Raw genomic sequence first — 25,158 nt, 5'->3', positions numbered from 1 at the left:
AACTGTATTTGATCATCAATATAATGCATTTGGGGCTATAAATCACGTTCTGGAGAAAGCTGCAGAAAACGATAAAAACATACTTATACTTTAGACCGTATTTTAGTATGAATATGTGAATGAAAAAGTATAACGTTGCTACACCCTGAACAATAGATACTTGACGTTGAATGGGCCATAGTAATGTCAATTTAGCAATACAATTTAAAAAGTTATAGCCCTGCAAAGAAGGTAAACATCCCCATAGACAAATAGAGCTGGCGGAGGATGGTATATTAAGAATATAAGCCTGGCGACCAAAGTGTTAAGACAGAGATTATGTGTTCACAACGCTATCATTGAAGTGGCTGGTGGCATTCAGACACATTTTACCATGTTAACCAGTGGCACTGGAAGTGTTGAGATGTCACGCTAAGATGTGTACTGTAAGTTCTACAGTATGACTACTATAGGGCAGCGCATACAGTATCTGCAATCTCCAAATAAAACAAGTCATTAGAATAATATAAGCCTACTGTTCATTCATTACGCATGTAGGCTATACAATACGTGTGCGTGTGTGCGTGCCTGTGTGCGTGCTGCAGCAGGTGGCCAGGAGCATGCAACAAGATGGTATAAATATGGAATATTAACACTTTCCGTGCCGGCCGTGTTTTCCTTCTTACCCCCTTGAATGCCGCCACCCACTTCAATGATAGCGTTAAAAACGCATAATCTATGTTTTAAATTATGGCTATGTGTCTAATCTGCCCGTCGCTTATCAATGACTTGTTTGCAGTCAACATTGTTGAAACGGGTTGTTTTTTAATTGGTTCATATCCTTTTTATAGCATTTCGAAAAGCTATCGTTTTCTCGAAAATTTCAGGAAAATAGAAAGATTCCCTCATAAACGGCATTTATTGGAATATTCTCGAATACACTAGACACGTTGTCATTTGTCGGCCTATTTATGAATCGTTTTCAAATAAACGCTAGATTATCGATAGTATATGTGTACTTATGCACGCTATAGAAGCGAGCTGAGAAATCGATTCTCTTATTTCCTCAACAGCACACACACACACATATACACATACGGGACACGCTGTTATCTCAGTGAAAACAGCTCTGATTATCCTAAAACTGGTAACATAGACTCCTTACCTTAGATCAGATGTTCTCCAAAAAGATTATTCCAATTCCTGATCGCCATTCCAAATATCGATCGCGTTTATTGATTGATTATTGGCTGCTGTAAATATATATTCCAGGCTGCTTTCCATCTCGCGATCACTTCCCTCTTCATCAGACGGCTCGCCAGCATAGTGGAGCCAGTAGGCTCCCCCCCACAGTGTAATCGAATGGCCTGCAGTTACACAGGGATAGACGATAGGGGGCGGTATTTTCCCATCGGAGCTCCTAGAGGGGCTGCTGTACCAACGGGAGACTCGGTTGATGAAATATGAATTCAGATCGCTAATAAAAATTAAAAACGACTTATCACTTATATACACTTACCAAAGCAATGTTAGACCTTCCTGATTACTCATTTATAATTGGTGCGGATTTTAATGCCATTTGGAATCCAAGGATGGACAAATCTTACCCCTCCTTTTCCAACGAACAAAAAAAATTCATCTAATGCATTAAAGGATTGGTCGAAGATTACAGGTGTAAATGACTTATGGCGATCACTTAACCCCACGACCCGGAAGTACTCTTGTCGATCTGCGAGACATAACACATTATCCAGAATAGATTATGTTTTTGCATCCCCGAGACTATTTGATAACTACGATGTGGAAATGATACCCAATGCATTATCAGATCACTGTTATTTACTCCTAAAAGGAACATTTGGTATACTATCTTCCCGAGCCCCAAGATGGCGATTTAACTCGATGCTGCTTAATAACAAGGAATTCATTACACAACTCAAAGAAGCTCTTACAGTATTCCTACGGAGGAATGCAAACTTGGTGCAGGACCCCAGAATATTATGGATGTCGGTAAAGGGAATGATCAAGGATTTCACTGATAGCTTTTCCTCAAATGCGCAAGAATCGATGCTCAAAACTGGCTGAACTGGAAACGCTTTACTCAACGTTATTTAATTCTTTACAATACAACAACTCGGTTCGACTGGAAAATCAAGTTAAAGTACTAAAAAAAGAGATTAACGCCATATACAGACAACAATCTGAAATACAAATACGTAGCACAAGACAACAGCAGTACTCTCAAGGTTCCAAACCAAGTCACCTATTAGCTATGCGATTAAGAGTTAATGCAACATTTGCAGATATAACTACCATTAGAGCACAACAAGGACTTGTTACAGACTCTGAAAAAATAAACGCGACATTCAAAGAATTCTACTCCAACTTGTATAAATCAGAAACGACCTTCGATCAAAACAAAATGGACACATATCATAATCAAATTAACCTCCCTAAACTTTCAGAGGATGACGCTAAACAGTTAGAAACACCGATCACACTAGAGGAACTCAAGAAGGCCATATCCGAAATGCAAAGTGGTAAGGCTCCTGGAAGAGACTGTACCCCACCAGAAATGTACCTCTCTTGTTGGGACATAATTGGACCCTTATTACTAAATATGATTTTATACTCAGTCAAGGAGGGGAACTTCCATAAGAACGACAATATTGCACTCATAACAGTCCTCCTTAAAAAAGACAAAGACCCCACAGAGTGCGGTAGTTATAGACCCTTAAGCCTCCTCGGAACCGATATCACTCTAAGGTATTAGCCATCAGATTACAAAAGCATATGACGTCTTTAGTTCATCCGGACCAAACTGGCTTCATAAGAGGCCGCTTGATCACTGATAACATAAGACGATTACTGCACGTATTAGATGCTGACAAGGACGACACCACGCCTAAGGCGATGCTGTCCCTGGATGCAATGAAAGCTTTTGACAGGTTGGAATGGTCGTATCTATGGGCAGTATTAGAAAGGATGGGGTTAGGTAAAGGTTTCATTGATATGATTAAAGTATTATACAAAGACCCATCGGCCATGATTACAACAGGTATAATCACCTCCGGAATCTTTCCGGTATCACGCTCATCTAGACAGGGTTGCCCTCTTAGTCCCGGACTATTCAATCTATCATTAGAGCCTTTAGCACAATATATAAGACAATCCCAATCCATAGAACCAATTGTAATCAAGGGCACACAACATAAAATTAGTTTATATGCGGACGACGTAATACTGTTCATGCAAAACCCCAACACCACATTGCCTCATCTGCTCAAGTTGATTGAGGACTTTGGAGATTTATCGGGATTTAAGATAAATTGGCCGAAGTCGGCTTTCTTTCCACTTAACGCCCCTGCAAAAAGAAATATAACCCTCCCAGAAGAGATACCGATGGTAAAACACTTTAGATGTTTGGGAGTGGAAATATTCCCCACCATAAGACAAACGGTGAAGCACAATTGCATAAAAATCCAAAACAAAATCAAAGACGACCTTGACAGGTGGTCAAAACTTAAAAACTCAGTACAGGCACGGATATCAATAGTTAAGATGGACGTACTACCTAGAATCAACTTCTTCAGCTCAATGCTACCGTTACCCCCTCCAGAGGGTTACTGGAAAAAATTACACTCCTCCACATACAAATTTATTTGGAATAACAAACCACCACGTATAAAAAGATCCACCGCACAGAGAAACAAAGCAGATGGTGGTATGGCATTTCCAGATTTTTTCCACTATTTTAAGGCGTACACTTTAAGACCATTGACGACATGGTTTGATCCCCAAGCATTAGTATCCTGGAGAAATTTTGAAGAAAATATAGTAGCTCCACATAGACTGAAGGACATAGCATACACTAAATTATCAATTAAGCAATGCGAACGGAAATTTGGCCCCATAATTACTCATGCGATCCGGATATGGCGTGAAACACAAAAGAAATATTCTAACCCACATAAATGGCATAATCATACTCCCTTATTCAATAACAATGCACTCTTGATTGGAAAACAACCTATAAGATTCCCTATATGGGAAAAGCAAGGCATACACTCATTAGGTGATGTTTTCAACAAACAGGGTAATACGCAAAAAATGTAATCTCACCGAGTCCACATATTACTTTTACGCACAGTTATTATGTTTGAAGGCTCACGGTGTTCCATTAAAGATACCAATTGAACACCACAGATACCACAAATTCTTCTATGAAAGAGAGACATCGAGAGGTTTTGTTTCAGATTTTTATCATCAATTACTAACGTCCTCGTATGAAACCCTCCACCTAGACTCAGTCTGGAGGAGGGATATACCAGACCTGGAAAAAGATTTTGATTGGCAAGAAGCCTGGGCAAATGTTCGATTTACATCAAGGAACCCGGACCATCAACAAATCAATCTTAACTATATTCACAGGACATACTTGACTCCTATAAGACTGAACAGAATGGGTCTTAAACAAGACTCCAAATGCTCCTTATGCACAAATGGGGACGAGGGAACATTTATGCACATGTACTGCGACTGCCCACCAGTTAAGATATTCTGGAAAGAGGTAACCCAGCAATTATCAAATCTCTTAACTCTGAATATACATGTACACCCCTCTGTATTACTGCTGAATGATGTTTTTGAGTATGCAGTACATCCACAGCTAAAGAGATTGGTTTTATCGGGTATCACAGTGGCTAAAAAGCTGATAGCATAACGATGGTTCCAACCGGAAAAAAATTGCCGAAAGGTCTGGATTATTACATATCTCGATGTGATTTATCAAGAAATATCTACAGCAAGAATTTTGGGTCTCAATGAATCCAAAATGACAATGTGGTTAGAAGTGGTGGAGAGAATAAAAGCTAGCATATAATGTGGCGTAGTGGGCAAGGCGCTCGCCACGAATGCTGGAGACGCTGGGCTCGTCAGTTAGAGCCCAGCGCTCCACATTTGCTTTCAGTTTAGCTGGTCGTCCGTACTAATACACATTGGCCGTATTAGGGGGTGGGAAACTGATGGGTGGGGATCGGGCGTTGTGGACAGCGACTCCTACAGGTCGGTTGGTGCGCCTGCGCAGTAGAATCAGGAAGTGTCGGGGGCAGCGTGAGCCTCCCACACGTTACTCCTCGCCACTGAGAGATCGAGCTGCGCAGGTGAAAAGATGCGACTGCTGTTACCTCAAGTACCGGAGGGGACTTGTGCTATGTATGACTTAGTCCACATTGCAGCCGGCTTGTGGGAGGCAAGAAACAGCGTACGTGACAGGGGAGGGTTGAATTGGATGATACGAAATTGGGATGGGAGAAAATATAGAAAATGGGAGAAAAAGTGGATAAAAAAAATAAAAAAGCTAGCATAATGGTAGTGTCTGGTTAGGAGCGAGGGATAATGGATGGATTATCCAATGGGGGGTCCGGGAGGGGGGGGTACGAGCTAGAGCATATGTGTGTAGGGTATTAGATAGCAGGTATTAGGGGTATATCCTGTATAAGACATATAACTAAATGGTGATTTCATTGGATGTGCACTGTTAATAATGCTTGTATATCTTATCGTGTGTTGTCATGTTTGTTTATATGTTTGTTTAAAAAAATTATAAAAAAATAAAATACAAAAACGACAATTATTGTTGTCGGCACTCAACGGGGGGCATGAACTAACGACATATGTCGTGGCTGGCACTCAAAGTGTTAATAGTCTATTCCACTATAGCTATATAGTGTGCTGTAGGATGACAATACATTTGAATCTAATCAACATTTTATCCGTCACAAAGCGATTTCGCACTACCTGTTGAATACCGCGATCAGCACTGCAATGCTGACCCTTGTTTTGTACACGGCCCTCGCATTATAAAGAGTTGGAGGGGCGTGTCTGTATGCAAATAAGTCTACGAGAAAGCACTCCCGGGGGTTCGCAGCTGTGATCATTTGGCAAGTTAAGACAACCTCTCCACGCATTAGTGAATCCGGGGGTATTTGTCGTTGGCTTTCTCTTACGACCTTCTAAGGTGGTTGTCGTAAGAGAAAAAAAATACAATGTTGGTGAATGAGGTCCAATGAGATTCCAATAGTAATTTTGTGAGCTGTACCCATCCCTATTGGCTGGATTACGGCGGTCACTGTGGCCATAATAAGTGATCTTTTCAGTAATTGCTGAAGTAGTCTTTGATCTCATTGTATTTTGATAGGTTGTTGTCTAATGAGTTGAACTTAACTAACTTATTTTACCATCCTCCCAGAACCACCCCGAAATACAATCTAAGCCATCCTGTTTTTCTGCATTATCATCATTGTTCAGATTAAACGAGAACAGCAAAACCAATTATGACAATAAAGACAATATATGTTATGATATCAAGGCCTATGGCTGATGCAGTAAGAAAACTTGTTTATGTGCAGTCAGAGAGTGTAGAAACATAGCTGAGGGAACAAGAAGCACAGTAGTGTGATTAACAAGTGCAGATATTTTACAGTATTTGTATTTATCTCTTATCTGGCTTAAACAAGTGCATAACGGTTATTTTGATGGCTTTCCGCTCTTTAACCGGATGAGAACTGGTTAGTCGTTTTCTTTTTCTCTTTTACCTAATGTTGTGGTTTTAGCATCAAATCAATTAAATTAAATTCAAACTTTAATACGGATGGTGCAGATAAAAACATAAACAACTTATATAAAATTACACACAACAGGCAAAAATAACATCACTTAAAATACACATCAATGTCCCACAAATGGACAGCTGTGCCAATATCTCCACATAGATGAGTGGTAACGCATGGCACTGAACCTAATGTCCGTTAAAACCAGAATGATCTCATTTCCAGAGTCATTTAGCCGACAGATACATTTATACATGATATTTCTTAAAACAGCTTGGAAGGTATTGACACGTGCAGCCATGAACATTTCACTTGCACTACACCATCTAGGTCTTTTAAGTAATATTCTCATGGCATCATTATAAGCTACTTGAAGTCTCCGCAAACTTGCTTTTTTGTAGCTTGACCACAAGTGTGCAGTATAAAGTGGTGTACAATATGCTCTGAACAGAGACACTTTCACTCCATCTGTACACATACTTAACTTGCGTGAGAGAGTGTTCGCTTGTGCATACATCCTGCGGCATTGCCTGTATATATCATCATCTGTCATTTGTTCTCTAATAAAATGTCCACGATATTTTACCTTTTCACAGACCCCAAGGTTATTTTCAGACAATTTGAAGTCAGGACATTTTAGACATTGGTCCTCTTTGGATCTACAGATTAAAACGGCACTCTTACTGGCATTGTATTTGATATCATGTTCAACCCCATACACAGTACATATAGTAAGAAGCTGCTGAAGACCAGCCCTACTCGGACTAAATACCACAAGATCCATCTGCATACATAATAATATGGTTCACTAGAGTATCACCAATCATGCACCCAGTATTACAGGCACTCAGTTGCTCGGACAGACCATCGACATATAGATAAAAAATAACTGGGGACATAATTCCCCCTTGTCTGACCCCATTGCCAACCCCAAACGGGGCTGAGACACTATTGCCCCATTTTACATGCATAGTCTGGTGGGAATACCAATAAGCCAGGATTCTCGCAATGTATCTAGGCACCCCTCTTTGACAACTTTCTGTGGTTAACACGATCAAAGGCTTTAGAAGCATCAATAAAACACATTAAGAACTGATGCATTTTGACTTCTGTATTTGTTTCCTTTTAAGGCATACACGGGTCAGTGCCATGCTTAGCTTTAAAACCAAAACTGCTTATCTGTGGAGTTAATAAACAAATTTATGCTATCCAGCAGAATTCTTTCTAGCACTTTTGACAGTATGCTGGTTAAAGCTATGGGCCTATGAATATCATCATAGTAAAACTGTTGAAAGACACATTTTCACACTGAAACCAGGGTTGTGTTTTTGTTTGCCAGGCTTTTCATTGAAAAACTCCCAAAGCATCGAGACTACAAGACCGCTAACATTCCTGAGAAGAAGGACACTCTGAAGGTACTTTTACTTTACTTTATTTGTTTATTTGGACGGGACAATGCAAAATGAATGAACACAGTGGAGTGTAAAAATTGCCGGATTTAGCACAAGGCTAATTTCAATCAGTCAGAATGATAATGTTACTGCTGCAACATTATCAAGATGGCCCCTTTTAACCCTTTCACTACCACACTACAGAAGGTTAACCTTTCACTACCACACTACAGACTGTTAACCGTCTGTAGTGTGGTAGTGAAAGGGTTAACCTTCTGTAGTGTGGTAGTGAAATGGCTAACCCTTTGTCGTGTGGCAGTGAAAGGGTTAACCTTCTGTATTGTCGCTGTGAAAGGGTTAAACATTTGGTAGTGTGGTAGTGAAAGGGTTAACCGAGTTATCATTGTATACTAATGAAAAGTAATGATCTATTTTCTTAATATTTCATTTATTTTTGCTCTCTTTCAGAAACTAAAAGACATTGCTTTTCCTCAAGCAGAGATATTAAAGAAAGCTCTTTTGAGGAGATTTGAAGAAGAATATGCACAGCACCTTATCAAACAGGTAAACCACATGTCAATGACTGAAACCAGTGGCCAGTTAATAAATGGAGCTATATGTGTACATCATCAGGGTTCCCACTCATCCTGGAAAACCTGGAAATTCAGACACTAGATTTCCAGTCATGGAAAACCGGGAAAATGTACTAAAATTACCAAAAATCATGGAAAGAAAATCTATGCTGTCCTGAACATTTTAAATTCTATTTTAGGCGTTAACTCCGATCCCCCATGTAACCCTTGGTGTGTATTTAGTTTGAAGCTTGACTGTTGGGTAGGATTATAGCAGCGGCGCACAGACCAAGTTTGGCCCACGCTCCCTTTGTTCTGGCCACCATGGCATTTGACAAGCTCATTGTCCTTTAAAGTGCTGTAAGATCCTAACTACAAACTATACATATTGTGAACCTGAGACAGTTATCAGTGATGGTGTAACATTCACCTGTAATGCACCTGAGACAGTTATCAGTGGTGGTGTAACATTCACCTGTAATGCACCTGAGACAGTTATCAGTGATGGTGTAACAGTCACCTGTAATGCACCTGAGACAGTTATCAGTGATGGTGTAACAGTCACCTGTAATGAACCTGAGACAGTTATCAGTGATGGTGTAACAGTCACCTGTAATGAGACGGTTATCAGTGATGGTGTAACAGTCACCTGTAATGCACCTGAGACAGTTATCAGTGATGGTGTAACAGTCACCTGTATTGAGACTGTTATCAGTGATGGTGTAACAGTCACCTGTAATGAATGTGAGACAGTTATCGGTAAAAATAAATAAATAAATCTAACCCTAACTGTGCACACAGCAGCATCACACCTGGACAAGAGGCAGGGGAACTATGTGAGAATGCTGTTCATCGACTACAGCTCAGCATTCAATACCATAGTCCCCTCCAAACTCATAGCCAAGCTCAGGGACCTGGGCTTGAACTATGACCTCTGCCAGTGGGTCTTGGACTTCCTGACGGGCAGACCCCAGGTGGTAAGAGCAGGCAACTGCACCTCCTCATCCATCACGCTCAACATAGGGGCCCCCCAGGGCTGTGTTCTGAGCCCCCTCCTCTACTCCCTGTACACACATGACTGCGTGGCACAGCGGAACAACAACACAATCATCAAATTTGCTGATGACACAGTAGTGGTGGGCCTGATCTCTGCCAACGACGAGAGGGCCTACCTGGAAGAGGTAGAAAATCTGTCACAGTGGTGTCAGGAGAACTGCCTCTCCCTGAACGTCGGCAAAACAAAAGAGATGATTGTGGACTTCAGGAGGTCGGGGGTCAAGGACTACAGCCCCCTCAGCATCGACGGGGCACCGGTTGAGAGAGTCAACAGCTTTAAGTACCTCGGAGCCTACATATCCGAGGACTTGACATGGACCACACACATTGACAGTGTTGTGAAGAAGGCACGACAACGCCTCTACTTCCTCAGGCGCCTAAGGAAGTTCCAAGTCAGTCAGAAGATCCTTAGGAACTTCTACTCATGTACAATAGAGAGCATCCTGACTGGCAACATCACCTCCTGGTTTGGGAATAGCACTGCACAAGACCGTAGCAGACTACAAAGAGTGACACGTTCAGCCGAACGCACAATTGGAGGGGGGCTTCCCACCCTCCAGAACATTTACAACAAGCGGTGCAGGGGGAAGGCTAAGAGAATTATTAAGGACTCGAGCCACCCGAACAACTGCCTCTTTGAACTGCTGCGGTCAGGCAAGCGATACCGGAGTCTTAAGGCGAGCACAGAAAGACTCAGAAGAAGCTTCTATCCCCAGGCCATCAGGCTGCTAAACGAACAATAAACACTATGCAACAACCATCAAATGCACACAGCACACACACCCACACGCACACACCCACTTAAACAAACAACACACTGCAGCACCCACTCTCCACACTTTAGATCGCACAAACACACTTTATATTTATTGATAAAGGATTTGCACTACAACTCGTACACCTACTGTAAATTGTACCTAAATTGCACCTCATCCCATTTCTGCCTTGCACTATATAGTATTGTATATTAGTACACTGCATAGTATTGTATATTATATGGTAACTCAGTTACGTCTATTCTGCATCGAACATTGTACATATGTCTATACTGAACACTGTGACCTCATTTTTTTACTTCTAATTTACATACTATACTATTTTATTTCATACTTATCTTGTCTTGCACAGTCTCTGGAGCGTAACAGTAAGAAGCATTTTGTATAAAAGTATTCTGTACTTCTGTATGACAACTATTAAAGAAACTTGAAACTTGAACTAACCTTACTATCATGAACTTGTCCTAATAAACTAACCTACACTGTAGCACTCAACACTTTGATGAACATTGTTACTCAGCTGATAGAGTTGTGCCCTTCCAGATGACTTGTCGTACAGAACTTGTAAGTCGCTTTGGATAAAAGCATCAGCTAAATGACTAAATGTAAATGGTGTAACGGTCACCTGTAATGAACCTGAGGCGGTTATCAGTGGTGGTGTAACGGTCACCTGTAATGAAGGTGAGACACTTCATCATGAACCCGACATAATTTAAAAAAGGAGGGTTAAATGCGTCGATACTTGGCCTACCGTTAGATGATGTGATAATTTGCGAGCGAGTGCTCCTGTATCGTCAGGAAAAACGATTGTAATGTCCTGGAAAGGGAAGTGATATGTAAGGAGTGTTACCTGCCGCCGCCTGCAGAAAGCGGAGGAGGAGGCGCAGGCGAGGCAGCGGTCCCAGCAGAGAGCCCTGGACGCGGAGCGGCAGCGCGTGGCGGAGCAGCAGCGCCGGCAGCGGGAGCAGGAGCAGTTCAGCGCCTTCGAGGAGATGATCCGCCGCCAGGAGACGGAGAAGGAGCGCCAGCGGGTGCTCCTGGAGTTCAGCACCCCGGGCACGCCGCCCCCTGAGGCACCCCTCCTCCCGGGCATCCAGGGCCCCCCGCCGTACCCCGGGGTCTCCCCTACCCCCCCCCAGAGCCCAGGGTCCGGCGGCACTACCGACCACTACGGCTGCCCTCCGGCCGGCCCTGCCCCTCCGACCTTCGACCGGGCGCTGAAGCCCGGGTCCCTGGTCAGCCCAGGCAACAGTGAGTCATCATACTGTAGCAGACGTTTTATTTTATTTTATTGTACTTAAGTATAATTTTGAGGTACTTTACTTGAGTATTTTCATTTTAGGGAACTTTGTACTTTCATATTGTACTTTTTACTCCACCACTCCATCGGCTACTAGTTACTTTGAAGAATACTTTTGTTGAATGTAATCAGAGCAGCATAACTGGACCACGTACCACTTTAACACAACCTTTAATCAGAGCAGCATAACTGGACCACATATCACTTTAACATAACCTTTAATCAGAGCAGCATAACTGGACCACATATCACTTTAACATAACCTTTAATCAGAGCAGCATAACTGGACCACGTACCACTTTAACACAACCTTTAATCAGAGCAGCATAACTGGACCACATACCACTTTAACATAACCTTTAATCAGAGCAGCATAACTGGACCACATACCACTTTAACATAATCTTTAATCAGAGCAGCATAACTGGACCACAGACCACTTTAACATAACCTTTAATCAGCAGCATAACTGGACCACATACCACTTTAACACAACCTTTAATCAGAGCAGCATGACTGGACCACATACCACTTTAACATAACCTTTAATCGAAGCAGCATAACTGGACCACATACCACTTTAACATAACCTTTAATCAGAGCAGCATAACTGGACCACGTACCACTTTAACACAACCTTTAATCAGAGCAGCATAACTGGACCACATACCACTTTAACACAACCTTTAATCAGAGCAGCATAACTGGACCACACACCACTTTAACATAACCTTTAATCAGAGCAGCATAACTGGACCACATACCACTTTAACATAACCTTTAACCATAGCAGCATAACTGGACCACGTACTACTTTAACATAACCTTTAATCAGAGCAGCATGACTGGACCACATACCACTTTAACATAACCTTTAATCATAGCAGCAGAACTGGACCACATACCACTTTAACACCTTTAATCAGAGCAGCATAACTGGACCACGTACCACTTTAACATAACCTTTAATCAGAGCAGCATGACTGGACCACATACCACTTTAACATAACCTTTAATCAGCAGCAGAACTGGACCATGTACCACTTTAACACAACCTTTAATCGGAGCAGCATAACTGGACCACATACCACTTTAACATAACCTTTAATCAGAGCAGCATAACTGGACCACATACCACTTTAACACAACCTTTAATCAGAGCAGCATGACTGGACCACATACCACTTTAACACGACCTTTAATCAGAGCAGCATGACTGGACCACATACCACTTTAACATAACCTTTAATCAGAGCAGCATAACTGGACCACATACCACTTTAACATAACCTTTAATCAGAGCAGCATAACTGGACCACGTACCACTTTAACATAACCTTTAATCATAGCAGCATAACTGGACCACATACCACTTTAACACAACCTTTAATCAGAGCAGCATAACTGGACCATGTACCACTTTAACATAATCTTTAATCAGAGCAGCATAACTGGACCACGTACCACTTTAACACAACCTTTGATCATAGCAGCATAACTGGACCACATGCCACTTTGACATAACCTTTAATCAGAGCAGCATAACTGGACCACGTACCACTTTAACACAACTTTTAATCAGAGCAGCATAACTGGACCACGTACCACTTTAACACAACCTTTAATCAGAGCAGCATAACTGGACCATGTACCACTTTAACATAATCTTTAATCAGAGCAGCATAACTGGACCACGTACCACTTTAACACAACCTTTAATCAGCAGCATAACTGGACCACATGCCACTTTGACATAACCTTTAATCAGAGCAGCATAACTGGACCACGTACCACTTTAACACAACCTTTAATCAGCAGCATAACTGGACCACATGCCACTTTGACATAACCTTTAATCATAGCAGCATAACTGGACAACGTACCACTTTAGATGACATGTTGCGCATGTTACGACTTTCCACTGCAAGGACGGAACATAAGTAACGATGCGTCTGTCATGAATATTATAACCCTAACCTGTTTACTAACGTTTTTGAATGGAGGACTTCAAGCTCAAGACCTCAACCTGTAACCTCTGCCACATTTCAGAGCAAGGTCCATTTCCTACCATGTCTTGTTTATTCTACTCCCTAACTTTGTAATAGATACCATGGACGATGCCGTTCGGCAGCTGGCCGTTCCCGCTGAGCTGTGCCGGAGTTTCCTCAGGTTGGCAGAGGCCAACACCAGCAGAGCCGTGGAGACCTGTGGGATCCTGTGTGGCAAGCTGGTAAGACCTGTGGGGTCCTGCTAGGGCTGGGCGATTAATCGATTTTATTGATTAATTCGAATTCATGATTTAGGATGATTTTTGACGTTTGATGATCAAGAGGCACCTTTTATTTGTTTTAAGTGAAGATTGGTGAAAGTTAGGTTTGCACTTCAATCTCAATAGGGTTTGATCATCTTGGTTTGATCATTTGTGTCAAATAAAAACAAAGCTTATTTGAATGATTTCCTTGGTGTTTCTAGTTTTTAAGAGAGAAAAATCGAATCTATGTAAATCGGATGTTGTGTGAACAAATCTGAGATAACATTTTTAGGCCATATCGCCCAGCCCTAGGTCCTGTGTGGCAAGCTGGTAACCCTTTCACTGCCACACTACCAAACGGTTAACCCTTTCACAATACACATAAGGTTAACCCTTTTACTGCCACACATCAGGTTAACCCTTTCACTGCCACACTACAGAAGGTTAACCCTAGTAAAGGGTAAAGGGTTAACCTTCTGTAGTGTGGCAGTGAAAGGGTTCATTCTTACAAGCCCCGGTTCTCTCACACCCCTCCCTAGTAGAGACACAGTACTGTAATCCATTACTCACACCTCTCCCTAGTAGAGACAGTACTGTAATCCATTACTCACACCTCTCCCCAGTAGAGACACAGTACTGTAATCCATCTCTCACACCTCTCCCCAGTAGAGACACAGTACTGTAATCCATCTCTCACACCTCTCCCCAGTAGAGACACAGTACTGTAATCCATTACTCACACCTCTCCCTAGTAGAGACACATTACTGTAATCCATTACTCACACCTCTCCCTAGTAGAGACACAGTACTGTAATCCATTACTCACACCTCTCCCTAGTAGAGACACAGTACTGTAATCCATTACTCACACCTCTCCCCAGTAGAGACACAGTACAGTAATCCATTACTCACACCTCTCCCCAGTAGAGACACAGTACTGTAATCCATTACTCACACCTCTCCCTAGTAGAGACACATTACTGTAATCCATTACTCACACCTCTCCTCAGTAGAGACATTACTGTAATCCATTACTCACACCTCTCCCCAGTAGAGACACAGTACTGTAATCCATTACTCACACCTCTCCCCAGTAGAGACACAGTACAGTAATCCATTACTCACACCTCTCCCCAGTAGAGACACAGTACTGTAATCCATTACTCACACCTCTCCCTAGTAGAGACACATTACTGTAATCCATTACTCACACCTCTCCTCAGTAGAGACATTACTGTAATCCATTACTCACACCTCTCCCCAGTAGAGAGACAGTACAGTAATCCATTACTCACACCTCTCCCCAGTAGAGAGACATTACAGTAATCCATTACTCACACCTCTCCCCAGTAGAGACACATTACTGTAATCCATTACTCACACCTCTCCCCAGTAGAGACACATTACTGTAATCCATTACTCACACCTCTCCCTAGTAGAGACAGTACAGTAATCCATTACTCACACCTCTCCCTAGTAGAGACACAGTACAGTAATCCATTACTCACACCTCTCCCCAGTAGAGACACAGTACTGTAATCCATTACTCACACCTCTCCCTAGTAGAGACACAGTACTGTAATCCATTACTCACACCTCTCCCTAGTAGAGACACATTACTGTAATCCATTACTCACACCTCTCCCTAGTAGAGACACATTACTGTAATCCATTACTCACACCTCTCCCTAGTAGAGACAGTACAGTAATCCATTACTCACACCTCTCCCCAGTAGAGACACAGTACTGTAATCCATTACTCACACCTCTCCCTAGTAGAGACACAGTACTGTAATCCATTACTCACACCTCTCCCCAGTAGACACACAGTACTGTAATCCATTACTCACACCTCTCCCCAGTAGAGACACAGTACTGTAATCCATTACTCACACCCCTCCCTAGTAGAGACACAGTACTGTAATCCATTACTCACACCTCTCCCTAGTAGACACAGTACTGTAATCCATTACTCACACCTCTCCCCAGTAGAGACACAGTACTGTAATCCATTACTCACACCTCTCCCCAGTAGAGACACATTACAGTAATCCATTACTCACACCTCTCCCTAGTAGAGACACAGTACTGTAATCCATTACTCACACCTCTCCCCAGTAGAGACACATTACAGTAATCCATTACTCACACCTCTCCCTAGTAGAGACACAGTACTGTAATCCATTACTCACACCTCTCCCTAGTAGAGACACAGTACTGTAATCCATTACTCACACCTCTCCCTAGTAGAGACACAGTACTGTAATCCATTACTCACACCTCTCCCCAGTAGAGACACATTACAGTAATCCATTACTCACACCTCTCCCTAGTAGACACAGTACTGTAATCCATTACTCACACCTCTCCCCAGTAGAGACACAGTACTGTAATCCATTACTCACACCTCTCCCCAGTAGAGACACAGTACTGTAATCCATTACTCACACCTCTCCCTAGTAGAGACACAGTACTGTAATCCATTACTCACACCTCTCCCTAGTAGAGACACAGTACTGTAATCCATTACTCACACCTCTCCCTAGTAGAGACACAGTACTGTAATCCATTACTCACACCTCTCCCTAGTAGAGACACAGTACTGTAATCCATTACTCACACCTCTCCCCAGTAGAGACACAGTACTGTAATCCATTACTCACACCTCTCCCCAGTAGAGACACAGTACAGTAATCCATTACTCACACCCCTCCCTAGTAGAGACACAGTACTGTAATCCATTACTCACACCTCTCCCCAGTAGAGACAGTACTGTAATCCATTACTCACACCTCTCCCTAGTAGAGACACATTACAGTAATCCATTACTCACACCTCTCCCTAGTAGAGACACAGTACTGTAATCCATTACTCACACCTCTCCCTAGTAGAGACACATTACTGTAATCCATTACTCACACCTCTCCCCAGTAGAGACAGTACTGTAATCCATTACTCACACCTCTCCCCAGTAGAGACACAGTACTGTAATCCATTACTCACACCTCTCCCCAGTAGAGACACAGTACTGTAATCCATTACTCACACCTCTCCCTAGTAGAGACACATTACAGTAATCCATTACTCACACCTCTCCCCAGTAGAGACATTACTGTAATCCATTACTCACACCTCTCCCCAGTAGAGACATTACTGTAATCCATTACTCACACCTCTCCCCAGTAGAGACAGTACTGTAATCCATTACTCACACCTCTCCCTAGTAGAGACACATTACTGTAATCCATTACTCACACCTCTCCCTAGTAGAGACACAGTACTGTAATCCATTACTCACACCTCTCCCCAGTAGAGACATTACTGTAATCCATTACTCACACCTCTCCCTAGTAGAGACACAGTACTGTAATCCATTACTCACACCTCTCCCTAGTAGAGACACAGTACTGTAATCCATTACTCACACCTCTCCCCAGTAGAGACATTACTGTAATCCATTACTCACACCTCTCCCCAGTAGAGACACAGTACTGTAATCCATTACTCACACCTCTCCCTAGTAGAGACACAGTACTGTAATCCATTACTCACACCTCTCCCTAGTAGAGACACATTACTGTAATCCATTACTCACACCTCTCCCCAGTAGAGACAGTACTGTAATCCATTACTCACACCTCTCCCCAGTAGAGACACAGTACTGTAATCCATTACTCACACCTCTCCCTAGTAGAGACACATTACTGTAATCCATTACTCACACCTCTCCCCAGTAGAGACACAGTACTGTAATCCATTACTCACACCTCTCCCCAGTAGAGACACAGTACTGTAATCCATTACTCACACCTCTCCCTAGTAGAGACACATTACAGTAATCCATTACTCACACCTCTCCCCAGTAGAGACACAGTACTGTAATCCATTACTCACACCTCTCCCCAGTAGAGACACATTACTGTAATCCATTACTCACACCTCTCCCCAGTAGAGACATTACTGTAATCCATTACTCACACCTCTCCCCAGTAGAGACAGTACTGTAATCCATTACTCACACCTCTCCCTAGTAGAGACACATTACTGTAATCCATTACTCACACCTCTCCCTAGTAGAGACACAGTACTTTAATCCATTACTCACACCTCTCCCTAGTAGAGACACAGTACTGTAATCCATTACTCACACCTCTCCCCAGTAGAGACACATTACTGTAATCCATTACTCACACCTCTCCCCAGTAGAGACACAGTACTGTAATCCATTACTCACACCTCTCCCCAGTAGAGACACAGTACTGTAATCCATTACTCACACCTCTCCCCAGTAGAGACACAGTACTGTAATCCATTACTCACACCTCTCCCTAGTAGAGACACATTACTGTAATCCATTACTCACACCTCTCCCCAGTAGAGACACAGTACTGTAATCCATTACTCACACCTCTCCCCAGTAGAGACACAGTACTGTAATCCATTACTCACACCTCTCCCCAGTAGAGACACATTACAGTAATCCATTACTCACACCTCTCCCCAGTAGAGACACAGTACTGTAATCCATTACTCACACCTCTCCCCAGTAGAGACAGTACTGTAATCCATTACTCACACCTCTCCCCAGTAGAGACACAGTACTGTAATCCATTACTCACACCTCTCCCTAGTAGAGACAGTACTGTAATCCATTACTCACACCTCTCCCCAGTAGAGACACAGTACTGTAATCCATTACTCACACCTCTTCCTAGTAGAGACACATTACAGTAATCCATTACTCACACCTCTCCCTAGTAGAGACACATTACAGTAATCCATTACTCACACCTCTTCCTAGTAGAGACACATTACAGTAATCCATTACTCACACCTCTTCCTAGTACAGTCGTGCCCAACCAGTCGATCGCGATCGACCGGTAGATCGCGCGCTGGTTTTAAGTAGACCGCGAGATTATTTTGGAAAATCATTTAATTTGATTTGATTTGGAGGGGAGGACAACAAACGTTCGAGCAGTCCTGTGTATAACAGGCAGTCAGGCAGCCTGAGCCAATCGATACCGCCTACATTCCGGACAGCGAGCTTCACCCATAGGGATGCAAATTGATGCCTTTGTTTTCATGGAGTGGCATGAGTGGGGGTCTGGCCCATCACCTGGCAGGTACAGTATAAACATGGCTCTGAGACCAGCCTTGAGTCACTCGAAACTGCAAGATGAATGGAACACCACCAGCTAAAAAGAGGTTCATTCAGAGGACGCTACTTTTCAACAACGCAAGCAAGACTTCACTGCCGCCAGAGCCAGGACCCTCCGACGAGCTGCCGCCGCCAGGGAGCAGCTCCAACGCCGCCTCCGACGAGCTGCTGCCGCCGCCGCCAGGGAGCAGCTCCAACGCCACCTCCGACGAGCTGCCGGATAGCACCAGCGTCAGCGCCGCAAGCAGAACCGGAGCAGCCAAAAGACCAAAAACATATCATTTCCATGAAGAGTGGGAGGAGGCTTACTTTTTTGTTTATTTCAACGCAAAATCAGTCTGTCTGATTTGCAAACAAACCGTGGCTGTGCCGAAAAAGGGTAATTTGTAGCGGCATTATACAACGATGCACAAGTGAATGCTTTTAAAAGCAAGCTCACCATGTGGGCGAGAAGGCTGCAACGCAGTGACCTACGCAACTTTCCTCACATGCAAGCAGAACTTCAACGTCAGGGTGAGGACACCGCACAGTTTGATTGCACACATTATGAGGAGCAAGTTCAAAGCATCTTGTCAGAGTTTGATAAGCGCTTCACAGACTTTTCAATACTTGAACCTGTTGCAAGCTACATGTGTTTTCCATTTGGAACTGTAGATGTGGATGACATCACATCCAAAGTGGCCACACTGTTTAATCTGGACAGCCATACTGTGGAGAACGAGATCCTCACACTTCAAACTGACATTGAGATTAAAGCCAGGGCAACACAAGGGATGAAGGCAGAGTTCTGGGAGCTACTGCTGCCTGAGAAGTACCCCAACCTCAGGAGATGTGCCATGAACTTAACAGCATTTTTAGATCAACCTACCTGTGTGAGTCTGCTTTCTCTCACATGAAGATCATCAAGTCCAAGTACAGAACCACATTGACAGATGACCATCTTGTGGACTGCCTGAGGCTTGCAACCAGCTCCTACAACCCATACTTTGAAAAACTAGCTACCTCTTCCCAGTGCCAGCGTTCTCACTAAGGTAGAGACATATAATAAAAAATAAAAAAAAAACAAGATAAAGGAGATAAAGGAGAACTATCAGTGACTGTTGACAGACCTTTTTGTGGGATTGTTTTTTGATTGTATTCCATTTTGCAATGTGACAGCTCTGTTTACACATCATTCCTATTCCCTTTTAATTGTACATATATTTTTGTTTTTATTGTATTGTTCCACTTCTGCTTTGGCAATGTAAAGACATGTTTTCTCATGCCCATTGAACTGAGGGTGTGTGTGCTGTCAGTGTGTATGCAGAGTGTGAAATAAACGTGAGAAGTTAGTCTTGTCATTCTTGTAATTCCTACACTACACTGTTACAATGATATATAAAATAGCATATTATATTATATACCCATTCAATATGCACATGACAGAAAATATTATATGCCATATAATATTTTCTGTCATGTGCATATTGAATGTAATACTAGCCTTATGCACCTTATGACACTGTGAATACTGTGAATATATTTTTCAGTTAGTTAGAATCTAACTAACTGCAGACGGCAGATGTATGTGTTGTTGAAAAACCCTTATTTGTTGTTGGATCTTTACATTTCAGACCAGAAATGCGTTTACAATCACCCACGTGATCGTGCCAAAGCAGTCTGGTGGACCGGACTACTGTGACACTGAGAACGAGGAGGAGCTCTTCCTGATCCAGGACCAGTACGACCTCATCACCCTGGGCTGGATACATGTGAGTAATATAACCATCAATAGACATGTTTCCTACACTGACTGACTGATAGATATTTATTGATAATGAACATATATACAAGTAGTATACATATAGAGGCCCACCATTATAAAAAGGATAAAAATGCAAGAAAGCTTACAGCATATTTCCATTGCGGTCCTTCAGATGTCTGTGAGTAAAATGTACTGGTGAGTGTATGCCTGGATGTGTGTAGGTGTATGAGAGTAAGAGTGCATGATACAACATGTCAGAGCCTGTGGGTAAAGTGAGGGTGTGCCCACCACGCATATAAATAAAATACAGTAAAAAATGTAATACAATAAAATACAATTAATACAAATAAATAATATACCCCTCAAAACCTAATAAAATACCTTACAATAAATAACAACTAAGATAAATAAAATATAATTAAACCCAGGTTTTGCTTCTCCTGATCCAGCTCTTTACTTTGCCTTTTAAAAGAGGAATAGGGACTTATTAACTTAATGTCTGCTGGTAGCCTATTCCAATCTACTGCCGGCGAGTACAGGAATGAGTTCTGCCAAATGCATCTTTTGCATTTTACTGGGACTAGATCTGTAGGGCTCCCTCTAGTGCCCTGACCATGTACTGTACGTCACTGATAATAACCATCAATAGACACGTTTCCTACACTGACTGATGCAGGATCAGTACGACCGCATCACCCTGGGTTGGATACATGTGAGTAATAACCATCAATAGACATGTTTCCTACACTGACTGATCCAGGATCAGTATGATGAGTTATCATGTTTCCTATACTCACTGGAAAAGAAGGACAAGTCATGCAAAATGACATGCATCAGTTCTGGAAATGTAATGGACATTTGCATGTTATTATGTGCTGCTAAAGCTGGCATGGTGCAGGGTGCAGGCTGCAGCCCTGGCATGAGGAAGGAACTTCTGCATTCTCCCAAGAAAGGTTTGCCTTCTCTTGCAAAAAAAAAAACATTTATATGAAAAACTAAATACATTCCAATCTCTACTGTATCTACAGAACCCCCTGTAAATCATCTGCCCTTTGTTAATTTGCTTAGATTTTTTGTACACTTAATCTCTGCTGAGTGGAAATCTTTCACTTTTGGTCAATGTTAGTATGGTGTTATTCACCGTCAAAGACTGGGCCTGTTTGCACTAGGAGAGCTAGTGACTGGGCCTGTTTATACTAGGAGAGCTAGTGACTGGGCCTGTTTGCACTAGGAGAGCTAGTGACTGGGCCTGTTTGCACTAGGAGAGCTAGTGACTGGGCCTGTTTATACTAGGAGAGCTAGTGACTGGGCCTGTTTACACTAGGAGAGCTACTGGGCCTGTTTACACTAGGAGAGCTAGTGACTGGGCCTGTTTACACTAGGAGAGCTAGTGACTGGGCCTGTTTACACTAGGAGAGCTAGTGATTGGGCCTGTTTACACTAGGAGAGCTAGTGACTGGGCCTGTTTGCACTAGGAGAGCTAACGGAACATAGACCAATCTCGGTCACTCTCTTTGTCTGGGAACGCTCAAAACCAAATTCGGTCACGGCCCATTTTGCGCGACATCCAGGCTTTTTTTTTTACTGTCAGCGTTTGGGAATTTCATGTCGACAGGTAGGTGAAGTGAAATTATACTTATTTTAGAATATATATCAAATTTCATGAGTATTCATCTATATTTAGTCATCTAAAGACTATCAGATATGAACGTATGTACCAGTAAAAAGTGGGAATCTCTAGAATGTGTTTTGGGCGACAGTGTTTACAAGTGTGCGGGTAGCCTCTCTAATCAACTTGACGTTATACACAACACTTTCTGTTGTCAGTAGATGGCAGCATTGGTTTAAAAGGTGAAAATGTTACGACTACAAAATGACTAAAAATCCCAAGACCTTTAGCACCTAGTTCACAGGTCAGCACCGGATTAGGAAAACGTGATGTGAGGAGCGTTAAACTATTAATGCGACCTGAATATAGTGACCGAGAATGGTCACCTAATTATCTTAACAAAAGTGCATCATTAGCATTATGTTTGTTGTCTAAAGGGGAACAATAATGGTACAATTTAAGATTTTAATGTTATCCGCATATAAAGGACAAATAAAACATCGTTAATTTGTAAGAAACCTCAATGAAAACGGCGCAGGGTAAATTATATTCGCTATTGTTATGAAAATGTGATGGAATCCTATAAAAATGTGGACGCATTTGGTCACCGTGACGTTAGTGACTGGGCCTGTTTGCACTAGGAGTAGGGTGACCACCTGTCCCGCGACTCGCGGGAGAGTCCTGATATTGGGCCGTTTGTCCCGCGTCCCGCAACAACAAAGCAATGTCCTGCAATTCAAAGATATAAAAAAAAATATATATATATATATATTTTTTATTTTTTATTTTTTATTTTTCAAAGATTATTATTTAAAAAATGTTTTAAATGTTGTTAATTTAATGCCTCGTTCCAATACCCTCTTATATTTAAAATAAAAGAATCGGGCGACGTCACAAACCAATGCATTGCGCAGCCGAGCAATAGTATCCATCTGCAGGACCACAGCACCGACACATTTAGGACCGCAACACTTTGCGGACCCACACTCTCCAGACCCTCGCTCCCATTGGCTGATTTGGGTCACGTGACCGTCCCACCCAATGGCTGAGTGGAGAGTGTGGGTTCGCAAAGTGTCACGGTCCTGAGAGTATCGGTGCTGTGGTCCTGCAGCAGGATGCATCTCCAGCCGAGGCTGCTGAGCAGCTCACTCGAGTCGCGCTGCCTGTCACCTGTCCGAGCCGGTGTTCTGCGAAATTCTACTACTCTGCTGAGAACTGCTGCCGTAGCGCGAATCGCCTATATGTTTGGACAGCTGGGTGACGTCACCCTATAGTTCACTCCGAATTCCAACAGGTGTACCGACATTTTATCATCTACAAATACATTCGGCTGCAAAGCCAATTACATGCAAATATTTACATGCATATACAGTTCAAAAGGTGCAATGAAAAACATATGTTTAAGATATTGTTTAAGATATATCAACAACAAGACTCAACAAGACGTTCGTCAGAAAGGTGGCAGGATATTGTAGTGTGAACGATTGTGGGTCATGCGAATGCGTGCGCCATGCTTGCCAGCAGGTATAGTAGAATTTCGCAGAACACCGTTTCAGATGATCCCCAAAAGGTAGAATGCAGGATCTACCACTGACAGGAGCTTCACCATCAGACATGATGATGGAGGAGAGGGGGACGTCACATTAGGGCTGGGCGATATGACGATATTATATAAATATCGGGTACAGTTCATTAACGATACACTTTTTCAACGTATCGTGGATATCGTGATGTTTTGCCCAAGAGGATTGTGTCGCGTCAATCTGTCCACACGTTACTCGTTCATATCTCAGCCCGTGCTGAGATATGCCCATTCCGCGGTCTGTTAATAAAGTTTTCAATCAGACAGATGTATGGAAAGGCTTTTATTATAACATTCGTTGTAGTAAAATCATTATGCCTCATTTGTCATCCTGTTGAGCACTGGTCTCCTACTCGACGGCCGCGGGGAGCTAACGATAGTAGCTTTGTTGACGTTGTTCAGCCACAGGACATTCAGGAAGTAAAAAACTAGGAGCTTGCCGATTGGTGCTAAGAACAGCAGGGCGGGTGCAAGCGCTGTGACGTAATTGGCAGACTCGACTGTCAATCAAAATTATATGTTTCCGTCAGAATGAATGAGTGAAGACTTTGTTAAAGGGTTGCAGAATGGGTACAATACAGTACAGGAGGATGAAGACCAGAAAAAGACTTTCGACTTTTTTACATAAGGGTCCTCCATTTTCAATTCATCAAAACATTTAGAGACATACATATATACAGTAGTTTCATTAAAATGCTATTGATTGATTGATTTAAAACTTTATTAACATATTGCAGAATGGGTACAGTACAGCTCAATACATACAATTGTTAAGGGGATGCAGACCAGAGAAAGACTTTAGTCTTGTTTACATCAGGGTTCCCCATTTTCAATTCATCATATTTCATATCTAAATCATATAATATCTCATTGCTAAATATATGCAATATATAATCTAATAATCTAAATCTAATATATAATATAAAAATGCTAAATGCATGGGTATTTTATTTTGTCTTTAATGTTAGCTTGCAAAATCAAATACTGTCTTGGTAAGCCTCATAATGAATTGTTTGGGGTAAAAAAGAAAAACATCGTGATGTGTATCGTGTATCGCCGAAAGGTCAGAAAATATTGTGATATCATATTTAGGCCATATCGCCCAGCCCTACGTCACATATAGTTGTTC

At 42.3% G+C, this 25,158-nt stretch overlaps 1 protein-coding gene across 1 annotated transcript in view; it reads left to right on the top strand.

The window, feature by feature from the left end:
• LOC311235047 (STAM-binding protein-like A) overlaps positions 1-25,158 on the top strand; it is a 61,156-nt gene that overhangs the window by 27,516 nt on the left and 8,482 nt on the right. The window contains exons 3-7 of the mRNA XM_084322371.1: positions 7,930-8,005; positions 8,450-8,545; positions 11,252-11,636; positions 13,791-13,915; positions 20,708-20,845. Of these exons, the coding sequence (XP_084178497.1) occupies positions 7,930-8,005; positions 8,450-8,545; positions 11,252-11,636; positions 13,791-13,915; positions 20,708-20,845 (820 nt within the window). The remainder of the gene's footprint in view (positions 1-7,929; positions 8,006-8,449; positions 8,546-11,251; positions 11,637-13,790; positions 13,916-20,707; positions 20,846-25,158) is intronic.

This window comes from Notolepis coatsorum (genome assembly GCF_963971535.1).
Source record: "Notolepis coatsorum genome assembly, chromosome: 10".
NCBI lineage: Eukaryota > Metazoa > Chordata > Actinopteri > Aulopiformes > Paralepididae > Notolepis > Notolepis coatsorum.
This window is presented reverse-complemented; position numbering and strand designations above follow the sequence as displayed.